This window comes from Crocodylus siamensis, chromosome 9 (assembly GCF_052110815.1).
Source record: "Crocodylus siamensis isolate JL-2025a chromosome 9, ASM5211081v1, whole genome shotgun sequence".
NCBI lineage: Eukaryota > Metazoa > Chordata > Crocodylia > Crocodylidae > Crocodylus > Crocodylus siamensis.
Genome location: NC_143403.1, coordinates 33,007,783 through 33,031,047, shown reverse-complemented (window position 1 = coordinate 33,031,047; position 23,265 = coordinate 33,007,783). Strand labels below are relative to the sequence as shown.

Sequence of the window (23,265 nt, the reverse complement as noted above, 5' to 3'; positions counted from 1 at the left end):
TACAGCACAAGGTGTAACAGGTTCTTAGTCATGCTAGCTGCTGCCATATCTGGTGATAATTACGATTAGAATTCGAGTTTCTAATGCCCAGTGTTGCACTAGGGCCAATACACCATTCCTCTCCTAATTTAACTTTTACAAATCACCTCTGTACTAGTCTGGTCAATTATATACATCTTGAGTACACTGCAAAAGTAAAAACCATCAGACATGGCAGTAGCACTGATTTACTTTCTTATATCCTATTAAGGGATAAACTTGTGCTCAAGGAGTTTTGTTAAAAATAAACATAAAATTAAAATTATTAATAATACATGTGTAAAAGTAACGGGCTCTATTCTGTAATTGTGGAGAAAAGTCATGCACAGTTGTGCAAGCAACAATGTGTCCACATTTTGTACATGCAGCTACTGCATTTGCACATACTGCTGCAGCAACTGCACATGCAGGACATCAGACTTACAAGTGCTTATTAGCAAATGCAGCAATAGTAATATTGCATGTAACTCAGACATGCAAATGTGTACACTGTGCATTGATTCTTCTAAAAATTTGGCCCCAAATGTACCAATAAATGATTTTCAAAACAGAATAGTTGAAAATCATTTCCTCTACTTACCTGCCAGAACCTGAGCTCAGGGTTTTGTGGTTTCCCTTGTAAGAGTTGATTACATCATTAAGCTACATCATCAACTGTCCCAGGAGAAACACTGAGCCATGAACTTGGGTCCTAGCAGGTACAAAGCCTTTAAGTTTACCTTGGAAAAAAATAAGACATGACCTGATTACCTGACATTTTTAAATGATTTTGAAAGGGTGACATCATCAGTAATTCTCCTGTGTGTATATGGGCATGTGTGTGTTAGATGAGAGACACCAGACCTGTTTGAAATGTTTGAGAGTGAAAACCATCCCCTGGTTTCACCATTTCTCAACATCCCCTACTGTAGAAGGTTCTGAACTGGAAAAAGGCAAGTATCACAACACTAACAAAAAACATTAATTTTTTGGCAAATTAGGAATAAATGCAAATGATGCAACTTATTACACTTGATTCTTATAAGCAGTGTTTTACCGACCTTTGAAAGATAAAAACTGTAACAAAAAGCTGTGGCAGGTTATAAGTCTGTGGCAAATGAAGGCTTCTGATTTATTTAAGAATCAAGGTTCTGATCATTATTGAAGTCCTAGACCTAATAACTAGCTCACAAAGGGAAATTTTCATTCATCTGTGTTATTTCAAATTTGAACGATTATCTAATAAATTATGTTCAATTAATTTATTCAAGCATTCTCAATCTGTAATATGGTAAATCAAACTGTTTGTTTTCTTGAATCTAAAAGAGAATTTCACAAGTAGCATAGTTTTCAGAGCTGGCTGTAAAACAATCTGGTTGTGATAAAATGGATCATTCCTGAAAGTAAGCAGCCAATCTTTACTTTGCTAAAGCAAACACTTGAGCAAGGCTGGACTAATACCGAAAATTCTCTACATTGTATCTTTTAGTAAAAAGATAGATGTGCTTCAGTCATACTTGCAACCCTTTTATATTTACTTTTTGTGATCATTTCATTGAGTGAGTTACCTACACAAGTGCTCATGAAAAAGGAGTTTTAATTGCTACCTGTCACATTAAGGTTTAGATTTACACGCATCAGAGAACTTCGTATAAGTAATCAACCCAGCTAATCAACCAAGATAATTTCTAATAGTGATCAGATTTTTTGTGCTGAACACAAGCACATAATGACACATGGGGTGCATCTACATATGCATTTTAATGTAGACTCCACAGTAAAGTATCACTGTTTACTTGTGCACTGGCATTAGGCTTGGTAAACTAATTCTGCTGTAGGATAGTAGTGTCAGGGATAGTACTATCCTAGAGCACAGAACTTTATTGTGCTGAAACACATGTGTAGATAGTAACTGGGGGCATAAATTGCACCCTGTCAGCCCAGCCAGCTGGGCCTGGCTCAATTTGCTGTATGCATGTAGATGATGCGCACATGTAGATGATGTGCCCAGGAGCTGCTTACTCCAGCTCAGCTTCTCCAGAATTTATTTCTTCACAATAATTGTATGTGTAGATGTACTCATGGAGGTTAGGGAGCTGTAACTGGTGACATTTAACCTTTCAACACAGAGTTTGGGTGAGTCATCCCACAAATCAGAAAATTAATGTAGGTCTACTCTTTCAGGCATCCCAATACCCCACCCAAATAGGAATCCATACTGTCAAAACATGCCAACCTATTGTGTTTTTTCCTAAATTCTTTGAAATAATTGCTCTGTTATTTTTCTGTAGTTAAGATATGAGTGAAAGTTAAAAGCTAGTGTTTTCCAGTGGGTGGCTTAAGTCTAAAAAGACTGACAATCACTGGACTAAATCAGAATTGGAAACCACAGGGAACTGACTAAATGATGAAAGAGAGAGAGAGGGTGCATACTTCTGTAGATTATCTGGAGTGCACACTTCATCATCATATAATCCTTCAGGATCTAACAAGGTACCTGTGAACAGAAAGGAACAAGTGACTGAATCAGCATACCTACTGCTGCTTGCACCTTGTGTAGTTATTTATGGAAGTACAAAGATAGCATACAGGCGTGAATCAAAGTGCATTAAAGGCGATATCATTTTAAACTCTCTTTGCAGTTGCTTTTGGACTAGGGTAAGGTGATATTGATATATGGGTTTAATGAAATATCTGTCCTCTTTTCAGGGACTTTAAGCCTTGTCCTTTATAATCCAGTTAAGAAATGTTGGGGTTTACCCAGAGCAACCTGGAAGACAGTCACCTCACGTTCTGGGAAACACAGGGCCAGGGCAGCTCCTTCCTTGCCCTGCACAACAGGTACGCTCCCCTTCTCACATGAGGTGGCCGGAAGGGGAGGATGGCTTGTCTAGCCCTCCAACTACTACCCCATTCTCTTCATCTATGTGGGAACTAATGACATGGCCAGGAGTAATCCAGACCAGGTCATAAGCGACTAAAGGGCTCTAGGGTAACACCAGAAGAGGAGGAGGGTAAGCTGCTTGCTACTACTGCCAAGAGGAGGTGTAAGGTGGTGGTGGTCAGGGACTTTCTCCAGCAGGGCAGTGAGGGACCCATCTGCCGGCCAGACCCCCTAGCCCATGAGGTCTGCTGCCTCCCAGGGGCTCGTGCATTTGAGATGTAGTGGAGAGGATCCCCAGCCTCATTCAGCCCTCCAACTACTACCCCATGCTCCTCATCTATGTGGGAACTAATGACATGGCCAGGAGTAATCCAGACCAGGTCATGAGCAACTATAGGACTCTGGGGGCTGGGCTCAAGGGGTCGGGGGTCCAGGTAGTCTTTATTTCTGTACTCCCTGTTTCAGGCCATGGTCCCAGAAGGAGAGGATGAATTGAACCAGTGAGTCTGATGCTGGTGCCACTGAAAAGGCTTTGGATTCCTTGACCACAGCACGCACTTCAGGGGGAGAGAACTCCTGGAAAGGGATGGCATCCACCTCACAAGGAAAGGTAAGTCCCTGTTCGCGGCCAGGATGGCCGATCTTTTGGACAGGGCTTTAAAATAAGATTGCTGGGGGACAGGGATACACAAATTCCAACATGTCCTGGGATCAACATACAAGTAAGCTCTGTATATAGGGACACTGGGAGAGCCACTTTTGTGGGAGCTGAGGGAATAGTTTCCCCATCACTGGGACAGGAAAATGGGGGCCTCAATAGGAGGACTCGGGTGCCTATATACTAATGTCAGGAACATGGGGAACAAGCAGGAGGAGTTAGCTCTCCTATTCTCCAGTATGCATAATGACCTACTAGGGATTATGGAGACCTGGTAGGATGCCTCACATGACTGGAGTGTAGCTATAGAGGGCTACACCCTGCATAGAAGCGACTGGGTAGGGAAGAAAGGTGGAGTCATTGCTCCCTATGTGAAAGAGCAGTATACCTCCTTGGAGGCTGATATCAGCTCCCAAAATACACAACTTGAAACCCTGTGGGTCAAGTTGCGGGGGGCGCACAGTGAGAGTTACCTAACTGTAGGTGTATACTACAGACCACCAAACCAGGGGGAGGAACTCAATCTGGAGTTCACCCAAGAATTGACTGAGGCCACACGTGCATGTGACATAGTCGTCATGTGCGATTTTAATTATCCAGACATCTCCTGGGAGGAACACTTGGGCAAGTTGGATCGGTCATGATCCTTCCTGAACTGTGTCAAGGAGGTGGGAGGTGTTCCTGACTCAGGAGGTGCATGGTCTGCTGCACCAGAGGTGATGCTGTGCTGGATTTGGTCCTGGACAAAGGAGATGGTTTGGTGACCAACTTAAATATAGAGGGAAGTCTGGACAACAGTGACCATGAAACCATCATGTTCACTGTCTGACATAGGGCAAACAAATCAGATAACAGGATTGAAGTCTTGGACTTCAAAAATACAAATTTCAACAAGCTTAAGTCACTGGTAGGGCAAGTGCTGCAGGACCAGGGACTGAAAGTGAAAGATGTGCATGAAGAGTAGTTGTTCCTTAAGGACATGATCCTTGAAACACAAAGGAAGTCCATTCCCATGGGGGAGAAAAGATAACAGAAGGGCTGGGAAGCCCTCTTGCCTAAACAAGGAAATCATGGTCCTCTTAAGAAAGAAGAAAGAGGCTTATAAACAATGGAAGCTTGAGGTGGGTCCCAAGGAGGACTATTCCACGATGGCCTGAATTTGCAGGGAACAGATAAGACAGGCTAGAGTGGTGACCAAACTTAGATTAGCAATGGGAATCAAGGACAATAAGAAGTCCTTCCTTCAGCTACATAGGGAACAGCAGAAAAACAAATGGGAGTGTGGGACCATTACTCAGCAACTCAGGAGAGCTGGTTACCCAGGAGAAAGCTGAACTCCTGAATGACTTCTTTCCCTCAGTTTTTCACTAGACCAAGAGGAAAACCATGCTAGGTAGATTAGAGGACGAGTATGGTAGGAATAATCACCCTCCTACTATTGCCATAGAATTGTTGTATGGCCAATTAATAAAATTGGATGTATACAAGTCAGCGGGACCGGATGATCTTCATCTAAGAGTGCTGAAGGAGCTGGCCAAAGTCATTGCAAAACCCCTGGTGAAACTTTTCCAGAACTCGTGGTTCTTTGGAGAAGTCCCTGAGGACTGGAAGAGGGCCAATGTTGTGCCCATCCACAAGAAAGGCAGGAGGGAGGATCCAGGTAACTATAGGCCAACCAGCCTAATTTCCATCCTAGGAAAAAGCCTAGAAAAGTTCATCAAGGAGTCTATTTGTGATAAGCTTGCAGAAGGTAAGTTTCTGAATGACAGCCAGCATGGCTTTGTCATGGGCAGGTCTTGCCTCATCTTCTATGACCAGGTAACTCACCACCAGGACACAAGAGAGCAGGTTGACATTGTATACCTAGACTTCCAGAAGGCCTTTGATCTAGTATTCGATGATGTCCTTGTGAGAAAATTGGAGGATTGTGGTCTTAACTCCGAGACAGTCAGGTGGGTGAGAAACTGGCTGCAGGATAGGACCCAGAGAGTCATCGTGAACAGATCTGTATCATCCTAGCACAAAGTGGGCAGCAGTGTCCCTCAGGGATTGGCGATTGGTCCAGTACTTTTCAACATCTGTATTAATGATTTGGATGCGGGGGTGAAGAGCTCATTGGCCAAGTTCGTGTATGGCACCAAGTTATGGGGCAGTGTGGTCATGCTTGAAGATAGGCAACAGATACAGGCAGACCTAGATAGGTTAGCAAGTTGGGTGGACTGGAACCTGATGAAGTTCAACTTTGAGAAATGTAAAGTGCTCCACCTCGGGACAAGCAACCCCCAACACATGTACTGGCTTGGCGGCACTAAACTGACTAGCACCACAAATGAAAGGGACCTGGGGGTAATAATAGACCACAGTGTGAATATGAGCCAGCAGTGCGATGCTGTAGCCAGTAAGGCAAATAATACTCTGGCATGTATCAATCGATGCAAAACCAAGGAGGTGATTCTTCCGCTCTACTCAGCATTGGTGAGACTGTAGCTGGAGTGCTGCATCCAATTCTGGGCACCACATTTTAACAAAGACATGGACAAGCTTAAGCGTGTCCAAAGAAGAGCCACCCATATGATCAGAGCCTTAAAAAGGCAAGCCATACGAGGAAAGGCTGAGGGATCTGGGACTCTCCAGCCTGAGGAAAAGAAAGCTGAGAGGGGATCTGGTAGCAACTTACCACTACGCTAGGGGAGTACATCAAGGGCTCAGTGAGCAACTGTTCACCAGGGCACCCAAGTGGAAAAACAGGAGTAATGACCAGAAACTCCTCAAAGATTGATTCAGGCTCAACATTAGCAAAAACTTCTTCACAGTCAGGGTGTCCAGACTGAAGTAAGCTCCCTCCCGAGGTGGTGCAATCACCTACCCTGGAAATCTTCAAGAGGAGACTAGACAGTCACCTTGCTGGGATCACCTGACCCCCAGTTATCTTTCCTGCTTGGTACATGGGGCTGGACCTGATGATCTTCCAAGGTCCCTTCTGGCCTTACAATTTATGAATTTATGCTTATATATACGTTGTTAGAGATAGTAACTGAAAACTGCAGCTTGTACATATTTAATTGCTACTAAATTATTGTTAGAATCCATTTGATGTGCCACATGCTACCATACACAGGTGCTGCATTGCAACGAAGGTTAAAATAGGTTCACCACTGATAGGACAAAAGCCTTACCAATTGCCCATGTTTTTTCCTCCCCAGGACCAAGTCTGCATGGGTCCTTGTACCGTGTAAACAGGGAATGCTGCTGCTCCAGCTTGTCCTCTGCAAGGAAAGCACAAATTCAAAGAAAGACAAATCTATTACACAGTCTGTAGTCACAGGGGAAACACTAGTGTATATTGCTGCCATGTAAAAGGCAAGTTTAACTCTCCAGTCCAGTGGTGCATTTAATATTAGGAGTTCCTCCTGTCACTCTGTAGCAACTTTTCTGGCCATGCCTCCAGCAGCACTAATTTAATGGGGATTAATTTTGTTTTTAAGATATTAATAACAGTCTGTAGTTCATTAAAAGAAAAAGCAGAACCCCCTGAGTTGTGGCTGACAGATGATCTGTTGAAGCTGGCATGGTCCTGTGTGAACTTTTCATTTCAAGCAATTGCTATTTTATGACAAAAACATTTAATCTAAAAAATTCTTGTCAACAAGGAATGAACTAGAGGTTTTCTTGTCAAGAAGAAATGAACTAGAGGAGTTCACTTTTGACTAGACGTTTTCTTAAATGCCCCCCTTTTTGAATCAGTTGTAGTTTACTGCACTTAGTAGTAAATTAATGCCCCCTTTGTTTTCAAAGCAGGTTAGATCCTTTGAAATGGAACAGTAGAAGTCTCACACTGCCTGGTTAATTTGCATCAATTCTGGCTTGGCAGGACAAGTTTCTAGACCATTCAATATCTAGCCTCTATCAGACTGCCAAGCAACACAGCAGGCCTTTCCTACTGTGGTGGTGGGGAGTATTCAGTTACTGAACCTCCAATTCATTTCATCTGGCTCATTCTACAGACAAGAAACAAGAAGTCTAGAGCAACAATGACAGAGCCTAGAATTGTGCTAGTTACTAAAAGCTGATCCTATATCAGCTGGATCTGTTCTTAGAGTTAACATTGATTTATATGTTTAAAATCCTTAAAGTAATATATTGTGATAAATGACATATAATCCTTAAAATAATGTATTGTGAGAAATGGAAATGTACACGCCATCATTTTTCTGTCACTGTTACTTTTGGCATTTCCAACTACCTCCACTTACTTTGTTTTTATGCTTACTTATTGCACCTTATCTTAATTTGGATCCACACGCCTTTGAAGCAGGGAGTAGAGTAGATACAGAAGTATTTACTGAAAGTTAGGAGCTATGCACTTTTGAAAATCCTACTAGGCTTTTCTGCCTTCTTAGTACCTAAATATCTTTTTTTTAAAATCCAGCCCTGACCTTTACTATGCATTTGTATAACAGAGAACTGATCGCACTGGTGTCTTCCGGTGATTTTATAAATAGAAGTGAATAATATCCTCTTAGTCTCAATAGGCCTGAATTGCCACCACTATGTGTAGTATTTTTACACCATTATACAGAGGGTATACTTTATGCAGTGAGAAAGAGAATGGAAATAAGTCACTTATCCTGCTGCCTACTGCAGGAAAGTTAGCACCTTTATTAATTTCTCAGGTAGTTTTATTCTCTACAACACAAGCTTCAATCTACAACAAAACAAACCAAATTCTGTTTTCTCCAGTCACTAAGAGAAAACCCACTTTTCAAACTGGCTTTCCTCCTCTGCTTTCTTTCCAGAGAGCATTTAAAGCTCCCAGTGGGACATTCCCTCATTATCAGAATGCCCCACAGGTGAACATTCTTAACAGGGCTGTCTGTCTCTTTTTAAGGGGACAGACCACTCTGTCACAGAGACCAATTAACTTTATAATGGTGAGGTTTGTACGTACATAATTATTTTCAATAAGTCCACTGAGGATATAAATTTATGCTTCAGTTGTTTCACAGGATGTAGAATTTACTAAGCATATTACATAATAATTGAATGAAAGAGATAAATAGTATTTTATTGTTATTGTTGGTAATTAGAGTACTGAAGTAGTCCAAAACACACTCAGATATGCCATCTGTGTTCTCAACTTAATTTCTGTCTAATTGTTACCAACTATTCTCCATGCATTTTGAACCTAATGGCAAATATATACCAGCAGAACTATTTAAAATAGCAACAAACCATAGTATAAAGAAACAAATTAGTGCTTTAGGCAAGCAGTTTATGTGAGTTCTAATTCAGAATCTACTATTTCTGGTAGTGACCACTGCCCTCAAGAATGGTTGCAGAATCAGACCCTTACACTGAAAATATCAGCACTATTGTAAATCCAATACACTTTTTAAACCCTCAAATGGCTATCCCTCATTAATTTTCCTCTTTATAGTACTTCTACCTTTTAAAACTTTAGAATGTGTTATGAACTGTTCAAATTTCATACAGGGAACCCTAGAACATTCACAAGTTCCTGTGCTTTGTCTATTGTCAAGGCAACAATATCCATAAAAATGGTCTCTTTCTAAGTCAGAAATAAAAACTTGTTAAGGTTGAGCTCAACACATCACACATGCAGGATGCTGTTCAACATCAAGTCTTCTCCTACAGGGGATCAATTCTATTTTTACCAAGTTTGCAAAAGGCAAGCTTCTGTTATCAGGAATTGTTAAATGGCAGTAGAATAACAAGAGTGACATGGCACTGGTAGCAAATTAAGTCATAGCAGGAAATTATCCATATGAAATCTAACTAGAGTTTAACCACCAACATCCAAGATTTACCCTTTGTCCCAGCCCTAGTTCCCACTAAAAGGGGTTAGAGGCAGGGAACAAATACAAATGTCAGTCTGGAAGCACATTAGCACTAACTGTCCATCACTCTCAAGACAGCTGTAAGGTATATGTGAGCAAGATAGCTATATGTGATTGTACCATTTATATCTTTTGCTATAGAACTAAAGGTGTAGCTCTCTATGTGAAGGAAAGCTACATGTCCCTGCAAGCTGAAGTTGGCGACCGGCATGGACAGCTAGAGACCCTCTGGGTAAAAATTCGTGGGGAATTCGGCACAGGGGACACAACGGTGGGAGTCTACTACAGACCTCCCACTCAAAGTCCCGAGCTTGACCAGGAGTTCGCCCAGGAACTGACTGAGGCCGCTTGCTCCAGGACCTTGGTTGTCATGGGTGACTTCAATTACCCGGACATCTCCTGGGAAGATCACTCAGCAAAATCTGAGCGGGCGCAAAGCTTTCTCTCGTGCGTGAATGACCTCTACCTGACTCAAGAAGTCTATGGGCCAACGAGAGGCAAAGCGCTGCTTTATCTGGTACTGGCTACGGGGGACGACCTAATCGGCGACCTAGTGATTGATGGAAAGTTGGGTGACAGCGACCACGAGCTGATCACCTTCACCATCCGCCGTAAAGCTGGCAAGTCAGTCAGCAACACAGAAGTCCTTGACTTCAGAAAAGCCGACTTTGACAAGCTCAAGAGGCTAGTCCGTCAGGCCCTCAGGGACCATGACCCCAGGGAGTTGGGAGTTCAAGAAGAGTGGTTGCTTCTCAAGGAAGCGATCCTCAGTGCACAAGCTAAATCTATTCCAACACGGAGGAAAGGCAGCAAGAAGGCACAGCAGCCCCCCTGGCTCTCCAGAGACCTAGCGGACCTACTGTGGCTAAAAAGGAAAGCCTACAAAGGATGGAGGACGGGATTCACCTCCAAGGAGGATTACTCCACGCTGGTCCGGTCCTGCAGGGACCAAACCAGGAAAGCCAAGGCTGCAACTGAACTCCAACTAGCTTCAGGCATCAAGGACAACAAAAAGTCCTTTTTCAGATATGTGGGGAGCCGGAGGAAAAGCAAGGGCAATGTTGGACCCCTGCTAAATCAGATGGGGCAACTGACAACTGACACTGAGGAAAAAGCCAACCTATTAAATAGGTACTTTGCGTCAGTCTTTCATCAGTCACACGGGATGCCCATGCCTGCTATGGGACAGGGAAATCTGGGTGAGGGGGATCCCCTACCCTCCATCAATGCTGACCTCGTGAAGGAACACCTTGAGAAGCTGGATACCTTCAAGTCAGCTGGTCCTGACAACCTGCACCCCAGGGTACTCAAGGAGCTGGCAAGCGTCATAGCCCAGCCCCTGGCACGGATCTTTGAAAACTCCTGGCGCTCTGGTGTAGTGCCCGAAGACTGGAAGAAGGCCAATGTGGTGCCGATCTTCAAGAAAGGGAGGAGAGTGGATCCGGCTAACTACAGGCCCATTAGCCTGACTTGTATCCTGGGGAAGATCTTAGAAAAGTTTATTAAGGAGGCCATCCTTGAGGGACTGGCCCAGGCTAACATTCTAAGGGACAGCCAGCATGGGTTTGTTGCGGGTAGGTCTTGTTTGACCAATCTCATTTCCTTCTATGACCAGGTGACCTATCACCTGGACAAAGGGAGAAGAGATTGATGTCATATAGCTTGACTTCAAAAAAGCTTTTGATCTGGTATCCCATGATCACCTCTTGGCCAAACTGCCCAGTTGTGGCTTTGGCTCCACCATGATCCACTGGCTGGGAAATTGGCTTCCTGGTCGGACCCAGAGGGTTGTGATGGATGGCAGTCACTCATCGTGGTGCCCTGTGACCAGTGGGGTCCCTCAAGGCTCTCTCCTGGGACCCATACTGTTCAACATATTCATTAACGATGTGGACATTGGAGTCAGGAGTGGACTGGCCAAGTTCGCCGATGACACCAAACTTTGGGGCAAAGCATCCACGCCAGAAGATAGGCGGGTGATCCAGGCTGACCTGGACAAGCTCAGCAAATGGGCAGACGAGAACCTGATGGTGTTTAACACCGAAAAATGCAAGGTTCTCCACCTTGGGAGGAAAAACCTGCAGCACCCTTATAGGCTCGGCAGTGCTACGTTGGTTAGCACTACAGAAGAAAGAGACTTGGGGGTCATCATTGACCACAAGATGAACATGAGCCTCCAATGAGATGCTGTGGCTAGTAAAGCAACCAAAATGCTGGCGTGCATCCATAGATGCTTCTCGAGCAAATCCCGGGACGTCATTCTCCCCTTGTACTCGGCCTTAGTGAGGCCACAGCTGGAGTACTGTGTCCAGTTTTGGGCTCCACAATTCAAAAAGGATGTGGAGAAGCTTGAGAGAGTCCAGAGGAGAGCCACGCACATGATCAGAGGTCAGGAAAACAGATCTTACGAGGACAGGCTGAGAGCCATGGGACTCTTTAGCCTGGAAAAGCGCAGGCTATGGGGTGATCTGATGGCCACCTATAAGTTTATCAGGGGTGACCACCAGGATCTGGGAGAACATCTGTTCACCAGCGCGCCCCATGGGATGACGAGGTCGAATGGTCACAAACTCCTGCAAGACCGTTTCGGGCTGGACATAAGGAAGAATTTCTTTACTGTCCGAGCCCCCAAGGTCTGGAACAGTCTGCCAGCGGAGGTGGTTCAAGCACCTACATTGAACACCTTCAAGAGTAAATTGGATGCTTATCTTGCTGGGATCCTATGACCCCAGCTGACTTCCTGCCCTTTGGGCAGGGGGCTGGACTCGATGATCTCCCGAGGTCCCTTCCAGCCCTAATGTCTATGAAATCCCATTCCTGGGTTCTGCTGTGTGGATTATTGTACAGCTATAAACTGATGTCTGTCCTTCAGGTACTGTATCCATATCACCTCACTTACCTTATTATTGAGATTCCAGATTTTCTCTCCTCCTGTCTGAAAAGACTATTGATTTGTTCAGATGTTTATACTTAAGTACCAAATTTTGCTTGCTTACGGTTTTATATACCTACAAACCTTATCTGAAAAACCACAGAACAGAATAAAATTATAGGTTGATTAATTCACAGTCTTAATTTCAAAGCTGTTTCAACATGTTTTGAGCTCAAAACAGCGAAATCAAAATGAAACAAAGCATTGAAACAGCTTTGAAACTGAATGAACGCACTCGAAATGCATCAAAAGTTTCTAAACGTTTTGAGTTTTAAAGCAGCCTGGTGGTGAGAGTTGGGGGAGAGCCAAGGCTGTGCTCTGAGTGGCTCCACAGCCCCATGTAGCTCAGCCTGGCAGGGAGCGCAGCCCCGGCTCTCCCCGCCTTCCACTGCTGGACTGCGCTCCATGGGGCTGGCAGAGCTAATCAGAGTGTAGTCCTGGCTCTGCCTACCTCTTGCCACTGAGCTGTGCTCTGATTGGCTTTTCCAGCCCCGTGGAGCTCAGCCCGGCAGCTGGAGGCAGAACATAGCCCCAGCTCTGCCTGCCTCCTGATCCTGGGCTGTGCTCCACGGGGCAGGTGGAGTCGATTGGAGCACAGCCCTGGCTCTGCCCACCTCCCACTGCCAGGCTGCACTCCAATCGGCTCTACCAGTCCCATGGATCTCAGCTTGGTGGCAGGAGGCAGAGCACAGTCCCGGCTCTGCCCACCTCCCACCACTGGGCTGTGCTCTGAGTGGCTCTGCAGCCCCATGGAGCTCAGCCCAGTGGTGGGAGATCAGCCCTAACTCTCCCTGCCTCCTGCTGCCAGGCTGCACTCCATGGGGCTGCTGGCGGGAGGTGGGCAGAGCCAGGGTTGTGCTCCGATTGGCCCTGACAGCCCAGTAGAGGGTGGCAGGGAGAGCCTGCGCTGTGCTTTGCCTCCCACTGAATTCAATGGGGCTGTGGAGCTGCTCAGAGTGCAGCCCAGTGCTGGGAGGTAGGCACAGCCAGGGCCATGGTCCACCTCCTGCCTCCAAACTGAGTTCCATGGAGCCTGGCAATGGGTGCAGGCTGTGCCCAGCACTGGTCCCAGGCAGCAGCAGCAGCCTTCTGTCATTTGGTGCAGATCCAGGGGCCCACACCACTGGGAGGAGTCTGGCACAGCCCTTCAGCCCTCCGGGGGGGCGTAAGCCCCTGGATCTGCATGCTGGATGACAGGAGGCTGCTGCTGTTGGCAAGTGTCATGACTTTTGTTTTCAAGACTTTGAGATGCAGTTTCCAAGAAACCTCTGCACCTATCTCCTTGAAACTTGGCAGCTTCATGCCCTCAGAAGGGGCTGCCATCCCTGCAATTTGAATCTAAATCAGGCAACACATGACAACATTTTAGGCGTTTTTATGATTCTCCATTATAGCCTATAATGTAAAATGTCAAAACAGCACAACTGTTTCGATGAAATGAAACAGGATAGTGCTTTGAAATTAAACAAAATGCCGAAATGAAACACTGTCCTTTTGAAATGGTGAAATAGATGTCGAAATGAAATGATGGTGTTTTGCACAGCCCTAGTGGACAATTATTTGGGCTGAAGGACCACTAAATGAGTTTTGATGAGCTATTTATGGATGTGGCAGAGCAGAGGGGTGTGGGGCTCAGCCCTGCCTTCTCAGGCTCCTGGCAGCAGCTGGCAGGCCAGATAGGATAAGTTGGCAGGATGGCTATGGCCCCTGGGGCTGTATTTTGCCTGCCCCTGGCCTAGTTGGAAAGCTTTGCATCTGATAGTAAGAGATTCTAAAATACAATCGATTTCTAAGTGAGTCGGCCTACAACAGCCTGACATTAAAAGATAACTTTATAGTAAATTCTTGGTAAGTGAGAATTCACTGTATTGATGCTAGAAGTATGATAACTCTCTAGTGCTGAGGGATGACCGACCTGCTGGAAATGACCCAAAGCATATAATGACTCACACATGTGCACATCATAGCTGGACTAGTGGTACGATTTTTAACAGAGGTTAAGAGCTGAATATTCACTGTAGCAAGCAAACAAAACTTGTTCTATATTACAATTTGTCAAAAGTTAGTAACTCTCAAAACATTCAGTTTTATAATTCTGTAACAAAGCCTTCCAGAATCTTTACAATACAAAATTAGTAAATATCAAGATTTCATAATGTAGACTTAAAATGTAGGATATCTTTAAAAACATCTAAAACCTAACCAAGATATTTGTAAGGGAATATTTAATTTAAAAAGATCAGAGTTGTAAGTACAAACACTGTAGCATAGCTCTAGTTTATTGCATGAAAAACACATGTGAAGATGACTATAAAAAGGAAGTGAAAGCAGCCAGGTGAATTTCAATTTTCAAACCAAGGAAGTGCAAAAAACGCAAAAAGTTATGGATTTCATAAGTTATCATAATACCAAAAGTTCCTTCCTTCCTTTGTTCCACTGTTGATCCTACTAAATATCTATGTGTAGTACTTTAAATTCTCTACTGTGGTATCCTATTATCTCTTATTATCTGTCTTCAAATCTCTATAGTATAGTTCTCCACTGCCTAACAACTTCCTCTTGATATGTTATCCTTTACCGGTTGGAAGAACATGGTCATCCTTTTCATCCTTTATTCATAAGTTGCATTCTGAACACCTGGGCTACGGACAGACATTACACATAAACCAGTTTAAGTAATCAGAAACTGGTTTCAACCTGTTACAGAAGAGATGTTTAGTACACAAATCAATTTCAAAATGCCTGAAACCAGTCTGAGAAACCTGGTTGAATGTAGATCAGGCTTAATTGATCTGGGTCAAACTGGTTTATGCAATGTCTGTCTCTAGACCCCTTGCTGGTTTAAGTTAAACCAGACACCCCAGCATCCTGGCATGCTCTCTGGGCTGGGTGGGGCTCTCTTCTCTACAGCAGAGTTGGCCTCTCTCCTCTGCTCCCTTGCTGGAGGTTGGTAGAGACTGCAGGCTGCTCCTCCCTCCCCCTTCACCACTCTCTGCTAAGCAGGATTTCCCCCCTTCCCTCTGCCTTGCTGAGAGGTGTCTGTTTATTAGCTAGCAGACCACATGCTAGCTACAGTTCATGCTGTGGCAGATAGGACAAAAGCAGAATCAACAGGTAGCTAGTAATGTCCCTCTGTTGTTTCTTAATGGGGTAATAAACAATGAGTTTGGGGTGATAAACACTGTTGTCAATTCTCAGCTGGGCTAATCAGAGTGTCCTGCTGGGGCCTAGCCATGTCCCCCTCAGCTCAATACTATGCAAGGGAAGGGACAGCTGCTCTAGCACCCTGCAGCTTCCAGCTTGAGACACTGCAGGTATGTGCCTGCATGTCTGTGCACTTACAAACTGATTTAGCCTAGTTAGGTTAGACTAACCTGCAAAGATTGAATCAATTCAGGCTTAGACTTTTTGAATGTCTGTCCTTAGCCCTGGAGCTTCCTCCTCATTGCTGAATCAACAACTGTTTGAGACCAAGCCTTTTTCCAAGTGTCTCATTTCCAGTGGGGTCTCACCAGCTGACCACAAACAATTCATTTCATTTCAAAGGCTAGCAGTCTTCCTGTGTTAACTCAGAATTTCTGTTTTGATAGTAAATGCTCTGGTTAGTAAATCTTATTCTTTCATCTCTGGAGCACTAAATGAATAATTCCAGAAGCCTGGGTGTCATAGCATGCCTGACAGCTCAAATGTGCCTGCCATAAATACTTCTTTGCTTGAGCTCAGTTGGGATTGGATATACAATAACAACTAAATTGACCATGAATATCTGATCCAAATCTAAGTATAGCAAGTTCTCCATCCCTTATGAATTCTGGCTGTCAGGTCTTGGGATGCATAAACATAAGACCAAGATAAGACCAAGTAATGTAGTGGTGGCAAATGTTTTTAATTTTTTATTTGACCAAGCATGTGTCCAACCCTATCAATTCACCTTTCATTGCTGATGAGCCTACCTCCTCTCATCAACAGTCTCATATGAAAACCCATTCACAAAACATAGGAGGATACTAGTTGTTTTGGACTTGGAAGGAAGTATATTTTTTCTTTGACAAAGCTGGCACACTTAGCCACATTGGCAGTGATGATCTTCGAGTGAACACCCCAGTATCTAAACTAGCCCAGTGCAACTAACCTGTGCCTCTTAATCCTACTAGTTCTAAATTTTAGCTCCCAATCTGAATGCAGCAGTTTAAATTGTCATGTCTGTCATTGGAATAGACTCCCTCCAGAAGTGGTGCAGGCACCTACTCTGGACTCATTCAAGAAGTATTTGGATGCTTATCTTGCTGGGATCCTTTGACCCCAGCTGACTTCCTGCCCTTGGGACAGGGGGCTGGACTTGATGATCTTTGAGGTCCCTTCCAGCCCTAATATCTATGAAATCTATGATATTGTCAGGGAGTGTGTCTACATAAGATGCTGACTATGCAGTCATTACCACAATCATTTAGTACTTGTATGAACAAATAGTAAATGACTGCAAAGTAACCCAACACCTTTTTCATGATGCTGACTCACAGTAGCCCATAACTACTGTACAGTAGTTTTACATCATGGTTACTGCCACGCTACATGACTGCACAATAGTCATATAGCATCTTTTATAGACAGGGGCAGGGACTGGCAAGTGAACAGATACCTAACTTCTGTGCTTTGCACATCATCCCATACATTTTTAAAATAAGGAACCCTGTAATTTCTACCTTTGATATAGATTAAGCCCTGGAAGCAAAGGGAGCAAAGATGCTACAGTGACAGTAAAATGGAAAGCAGATAGAGGCTCACCTGTCAGCTTGTTCTAGAGAGAGGGAGATTTAACCAGCTTGTTCTAGACTGAAAGGGAAATACTGCCCTTTGTGCCTTAGAGAAATCTCTCCTGTGTTTAATAACTAGGCAGTTCTTATAAACATTGGATTAACCTAGTCCAGCTTCACAAAACTACTCCTATTTTAAAGATTTTTATAGCATTGTATTCTTACATGAATGTGATTGCAAAATCCTTGCATAATTGCATAATGCTGCCATAAAGAAGTAAAGGAAAATATTTGGAAATGTCAATACCTCACTGTAGTGCTACATTTGCAAGAGGAATATATAAAAAGCTTGTCTCACCAGATGAACAGTTGTCAAAGTTCAGATCCCCACAGATCACATCAAAAGCCACCAGCTCCTCTGGATTGGCTGTGCTGGACGAGGAGGTAGATTTTCGGAAGTCAGCCAGCCAATCTTGAAGCAGATCCAGTTGCTCACATCGAACAGTAGTGTCTCCTAAATAAAGGACAAAGTGAAATGGATAGAATAAAAAGGATCACTATGATTAAAATAGCTTCTATAGGTAGATAATCAAAATGCTGCCTGCCTGTTCTGTACTTAATAGATATGATTAGGGACTTAGATACTAAACATTTTGAGGAGTTGGACCCGACTCCCAATGGTTTCTAAATATTTGAGGATCTGGGCCTAAAAGCAACATATCTATACAAGGCATGCTACATCACCATAGCAATGCGCTATTTCAACATAGTGTCTGCAGGCAAAACCCGTAACAGTGCAGCCATGTTACTATAGTGATGCGCTCCTCCATTAAAGCACAACTACTACTACAACAATGTAGTGCCTAAAAATAACCATATGTGGCATGCATGGCACACTACAGATTGTTACTGCACCATCTTTTAGTACTTCCTTCTATGGCACCATAGCAGCACATGTAGACATGCCCACACAAAAGAGAGATAAAAAAGGCACAAAATAACTCCTCAAAATCTTTACAAATCTTTGCACTATCATTCTTCTCCCAATTCAAGGTAGGTATTTAACCAACATGGGGCATGGAAATATTGTTATCTATATATAAAATGCCTGGTACTGTTAACCCGCACAGGAGCTCTCTCATCACCGAAGCAGCGGAATGCTTCACAAGCACAAATGAATTAGGCTAGGGGCAGAAATTACACTCAAACTGGTATAAGTGATCGGAAACTGGTTCAAATCTGTAATACAACAGAAGTTCAGTGCGCTTCCATATAAACCACTTTCAAAATAACCAAAACCAATTTAAAATAAACCTGGATGGATGTAGTATCAGACTTAGCTGATTGAGGTTAAATCAGGTTATTGAACTTCTGTCCCCTCCAGATTCAAGATCCCCTCCAGATTCAAGTTAACTCAGTCCCCCAGCATCCCAGGATGGTTTGCACTTCCCCTGCAAACCCCACCTTGTAGAGTGGACAGGCTAGCCTTGGCCCAAGCTGTCTGTTTTAGCAAAGCAGAGAGGCATGCTCTAGTACTTCTGGCTTCTGACATGGGCCACTCCAGGCATGTGGCTGCAGTTCCAGAATCAGAAGGGAATGTCTGTTCACTTGCTTATTGGTTCAATCAGTACACAGCTTAGACTAACCTGCAAAGATTGAATCTATTCAGCCTTGAGTTTTTAACTGTCTTACTTAGCTTTAACGTCCATTACTCTTCTGTAAGGTAAGAGACTGTTACAGAGGTACTGACATTAATGTCCTTCATTTTGAGACCATAGTCTAAGATTTCCATTTTTTCACAAAATGTATTGTTTTATAATGCTGGTTCCCCAGGCTGCCTCAAGATTCCATGCATTCAACATTTCACTAGAAATTCTGTTTGTATGGGGATGGGAAGTGGATCCATGAATTGGGGTACTCAAAAAAAGGCAGTTGGTCCAGTGGAAGATATCACCCAAAAAAAGTCTTTGCCTCTTGTAAAATTATTTATATATAAAGCTGAGCTTCTACCTCAAGTGAGCATCTCTGGATAATTTGCCAATTTCATGTCTGACCACAATATTTCCTACAGTTAAAGAAAATACAGCTATTTTTAGCTGCCAAAGCATCTCTAGACATCTGGAGAAATAGTAAAAAAGGATCTAGATGCAAAAAATTGTGTGTGACATTTTTAAGTAGGCAACATTTCAAAAGTGAGAGATTTGAAAGATTTTTGAGGTCCTCCCATAAGTAAAGAGTAGGATGGAAAAAAAACATAGAGTTTTTGATAGAGAGTTTGTTAGGCTTTCTAACATGAAAAACACAGCCATATTTTAATCATAATGGCTAAGCAAATTTAATTTCAAGCAGACTAACTGACACTAAATCAGGGATAAATTTTGATACTTTAATTATTTCAGGAGAGCCAGTAAAAGTCTGACATGGGAAAGCAAGATAATACTTGTTCCAAAACTAATTGGTTCCTGTATTTTTCTTCTCTCTGTTTGTTTTGTTTTGTTTTCAACATATAAAATAAGATGTGCATGGCACTCAAACTATTATGGTCCTTTAGTTTCATGTTCAGACTCCAAATGATATACATGTCAAAGAGCAACATTTTCCCCTTTAAATGAAATAAGCTTAGATTTATAACATTAGGTTTAGGCTACAAGCTGAGATGTATGCTCAGAATCATTTGTTCTGAATGAATAGCTCAGTTATTTGCATGTTTTATATTATTTACTAGCTTGTAGAAAGCAGATAGATGAAAGTGTGAGACTAAAACATGTTACAGGTATGCTGAGAACACACAGCATTTACTGATCATACAGATGCAGATAGTTATTCTTTGTTACTTGCACTTAAATACATTTTCTTACTTTTTCACAACCACCTATGGTAATACAGTGAGTTATAGGGTTGAAGAGCATCTCGGGGATCTTTTAATCCAACCTCTATACAATGCAGTGTTCACTATTCTTAAGTGCTTCCAGAGACATTCCTAACCAGGGTATTAAAAAACTCTGATGAAGGAGATCGCACAACTTCCCTAGGCGGCTTGTTCCATTGTCCTATTTTTCACAGTCCCAATATGGTATTAGTTTATATTCATAAAAGAGAAGGAAAGGAAAGATACTATTCTTCCCTGGGTAAGGGAAATACTTTCAACTATTGCTTGGCTCAGGATTAAGGAAAAAACCTCCTTAGGCATACATCTTATGCTAACTGTACTGCTAGTCCTGCTAAGATTTTTAATGTGTCACTTTTATATCTGCGTATTCTAGAGAACCTCCAAATGTGCCTGTTCAAATGTGCCAAATCAAAGGTGCATTCAGAATGACTTTTTCATTTCCAAGACTGTGATCGCAGAAGGAATAGGAACAGTTTTATACTCAGGTCTTATGCACTGCAAATTGGTTTATGCTTCATTTACGTGTTACGTGAAAAACACTGATTGAGCATACACACTAAAAACACATGGGAAAGGATCTTTATATTTATTACTGTTTTCATGTAAGGGGTTTGAATTAAATCCAAAGCATGTAATCATTTAATCACAATTTAGTGCATTTATTTAAAAAAGCTGTATTTGATTTTAAAGAAATCAAGATATTCTGATGAAGATACCAACCAATGAGAATTAGCCCCCTTTTTAGGAAGACTAAAAGATTAAAAAAAATACTAATCTAAAAATAAGCAAAAATGTATAAATGCAAAATAAAATTAAAATGATGATTTAAACCCAGGTTTCCTACTTGCTGATTCAAACCATGATTATAATGGGTGATTTAAACAAATTCACCCTGATAACAGTATAATGTTCAGTGGAGCCACATACAATTAATTCCTGAAAGTAACTTTAAATTATTAGAAAAGAATATCACCTTCCCTGAATTAAAACAACATTTTGTGTAAAAGAATGAAGGCATCCAGTAAACAAGATGTGTAGGTTCAAAATTAAAGCAAAAGCCAAGCTGTTGAGTTTTATGGTATAGAAAACAGCAGTAGGACCAGAAAGTTTAGTCATGTTGGATTCAGCAAAATGCAATTAAATTGTGTCTACTTGCCAGGTAACCAAACAACAAAAGAAGTTAAAAGGAGAGATTTCCATAGCCAAACTCTACAAACAACCTTGTTTATTTCAGATAAGAACATTTATTTATATACAAAACATTGCCTAACTTAAAACAGCACAGGCTTTGATGGCCCTGCAGTATGACAGAATATTGCTGAGAAACAATAGGCCAATATTTGTAAGTGAAATTTGCAGTAGAATGTGTATGAGTTCAACCCCAAGACGACTGTCAGGCAGAAGCCCAAGCACACGCTGTGGTCATCTTAGCAGCAGCACCACTGTGTTCTACACCATCTGAACTTTAACAAGCTAGACGGGATCTAGAGAGACTGCGTTGTATGACCGTGACCATGACCATGGTGTGTAAGGTAGAGTCCAATCACCCTTCCATTACCAATTTCCTTTATCAACATTACAGCTGCATTTCAGAGCACTTTGAAGAATACCTTAACCACATGAACAGACACAAGGGAAAAAATGTCTCTCACCCCATTCTCATTAATAAATTAAGTGACTGTGGCATTCATGCCTACACAGTTGGATGGGTAAAAAACTGGCTGATGGGGCACACCCAGAGTAGTGGTGGACAGGTTGTACTCAACCTGGTGAGATGTGAGCAGTGGGGTCCGCCAGGGCTTAGTCCTCAGGCCTGCACTGTTTAACATCTTCATCAGCAACTTGGACGAGGGGGTTGAAAGCACATTGTCCAAGTTTGCTGATGATACTAAGATGTGGGGCAAGGTGGACACACTTGAAGGGAGAGAGAGGCTGCAACTAGATTTAGACTACAAAAGTGGGCAAATGAGAATAAGATGGGGTTCAACACAGATAAATGCAAGGTGCTTCACTTTGTGAGAAGGAATCCACAGCATACATACAGGCTGGGGAGTTCCCCTCTTGAAAGCACAGAGGCAGAAAAGGATCTTAGAGTCATTATGGACTCCAAGATGAACATGAGCTGCCAAAGCCAGACCACAGACTGCAAGGCCAGCCCTACCTTGTCATGCATCCAAAGATGCATCTCAAGCCGGTCCAAAAAGGTGATACTCCCTCTCTATGTGACACTGGTCAGGCCGCAGTTGGAGTACTGCGACTAGTACTGGGTGCTGCACTTTAAAAAGGATGTGGCTGGCCTGGAGAGGGTTCAGAGGACGGCCACCCATTTGGTGAGAGTGCAGCAGGACAGGCCCTATGAGGAGAGACTGAGGGACCTGAACCTGTTCGGCCTCAGCAAGAGAAGGCTGAGGGAGGACCTGGTGGCTACAAACTCATCACGAGAGATCATCAGCAAATAGGAAGTGACCTATTCTCCCCAGCACCACCTGGGGTGATGTAATAAGCTGACAGAGAATAGGTTTAGGTTAGAGATCAAGAGGCAATATTTTACAGTTAGGGTGGCCAGAATCTGGAACCGACTTCCTAGGGAAGTCATCCTTGCCCCTACCTTGGGTAAATTCAAAAAGAGGTTAGATGATTACCTGTCTGGGGTCTTGTGAACCCAGCATTCATTCCTGCCTGTGGCAGGGGGTCAGGCGAGATGATCTGTTCAGGTCCCTCCTGACCCTAGCTACTGTGAAACTACTATAAAATCAAGCAGTATAACTCCCTTATCTCAACTTTGTCCAATATTCCTGGCCCTGCTTGAAATAGTACAAGTATAAAGTAGTTCACACTTAGATCAATTCTGCCTCAGGCTTTTTGAATGTTTGTACCTAGCCTATACAGCTAAGTTATGTGGTTTATTCTAAGTGTCCTAGGTTAGACCAAGAGTGAACAGAACACAAGCTTGCCCTTTGGTAGGTAGGGCATGCAGGATGCCTGCACTGGCAGAGTCCAGCAGGGGTGATCCTGCATGCTTCCCAGCAGTGTGCCAAGGCTGCCAGACACAGCTGTCCACAGCTATTGGGCGAAGTGGACATGCCGGAGGGCAGGGAGCAGCTGCAAGCAGACCTGGACAGGTTAGACAAGTGGGCAGAAAACAACAGAATGCAGTTCAATAAGGAGAAATGCAAAGTGCTGCATCTAGGGAGGAAAAATGTCCAGCACACCTACAGCCTAGGAAAGGACCTGCTGGGTGGCACGGAAGTGGAAAGGGATCTTGGAGTCC

At 43.2% G+C, this 23,265-nt stretch overlaps 1 protein-coding gene across 1 annotated transcript in view; it reads right to left on the bottom strand.

Moving 5' to 3' along the window:
* The window catches only part of SMPD3 (sphingomyelin phosphodiesterase 3), a 243,645-nt gene that overhangs the window by 10,853 nt on the left and 209,527 nt on the right, over positions 1 to 23,265 (bottom strand). The window contains exons 5-7 of the mRNA XM_090063297.1: positions 17,463 to 17,618; positions 6,737 to 6,826; positions 2,452 to 2,515 (exon numbers count right to left, since the gene is read on the bottom strand). Of these exons, the coding sequence (XP_089919423.1) occupies positions 2,452 to 2,515; positions 6,737 to 6,826; positions 17,463 to 17,618 (310 nt within the window). The remainder of the gene's footprint in view (positions 1 to 2,451; positions 2,516 to 6,736; positions 6,827 to 17,462; positions 17,619 to 23,265) is intronic.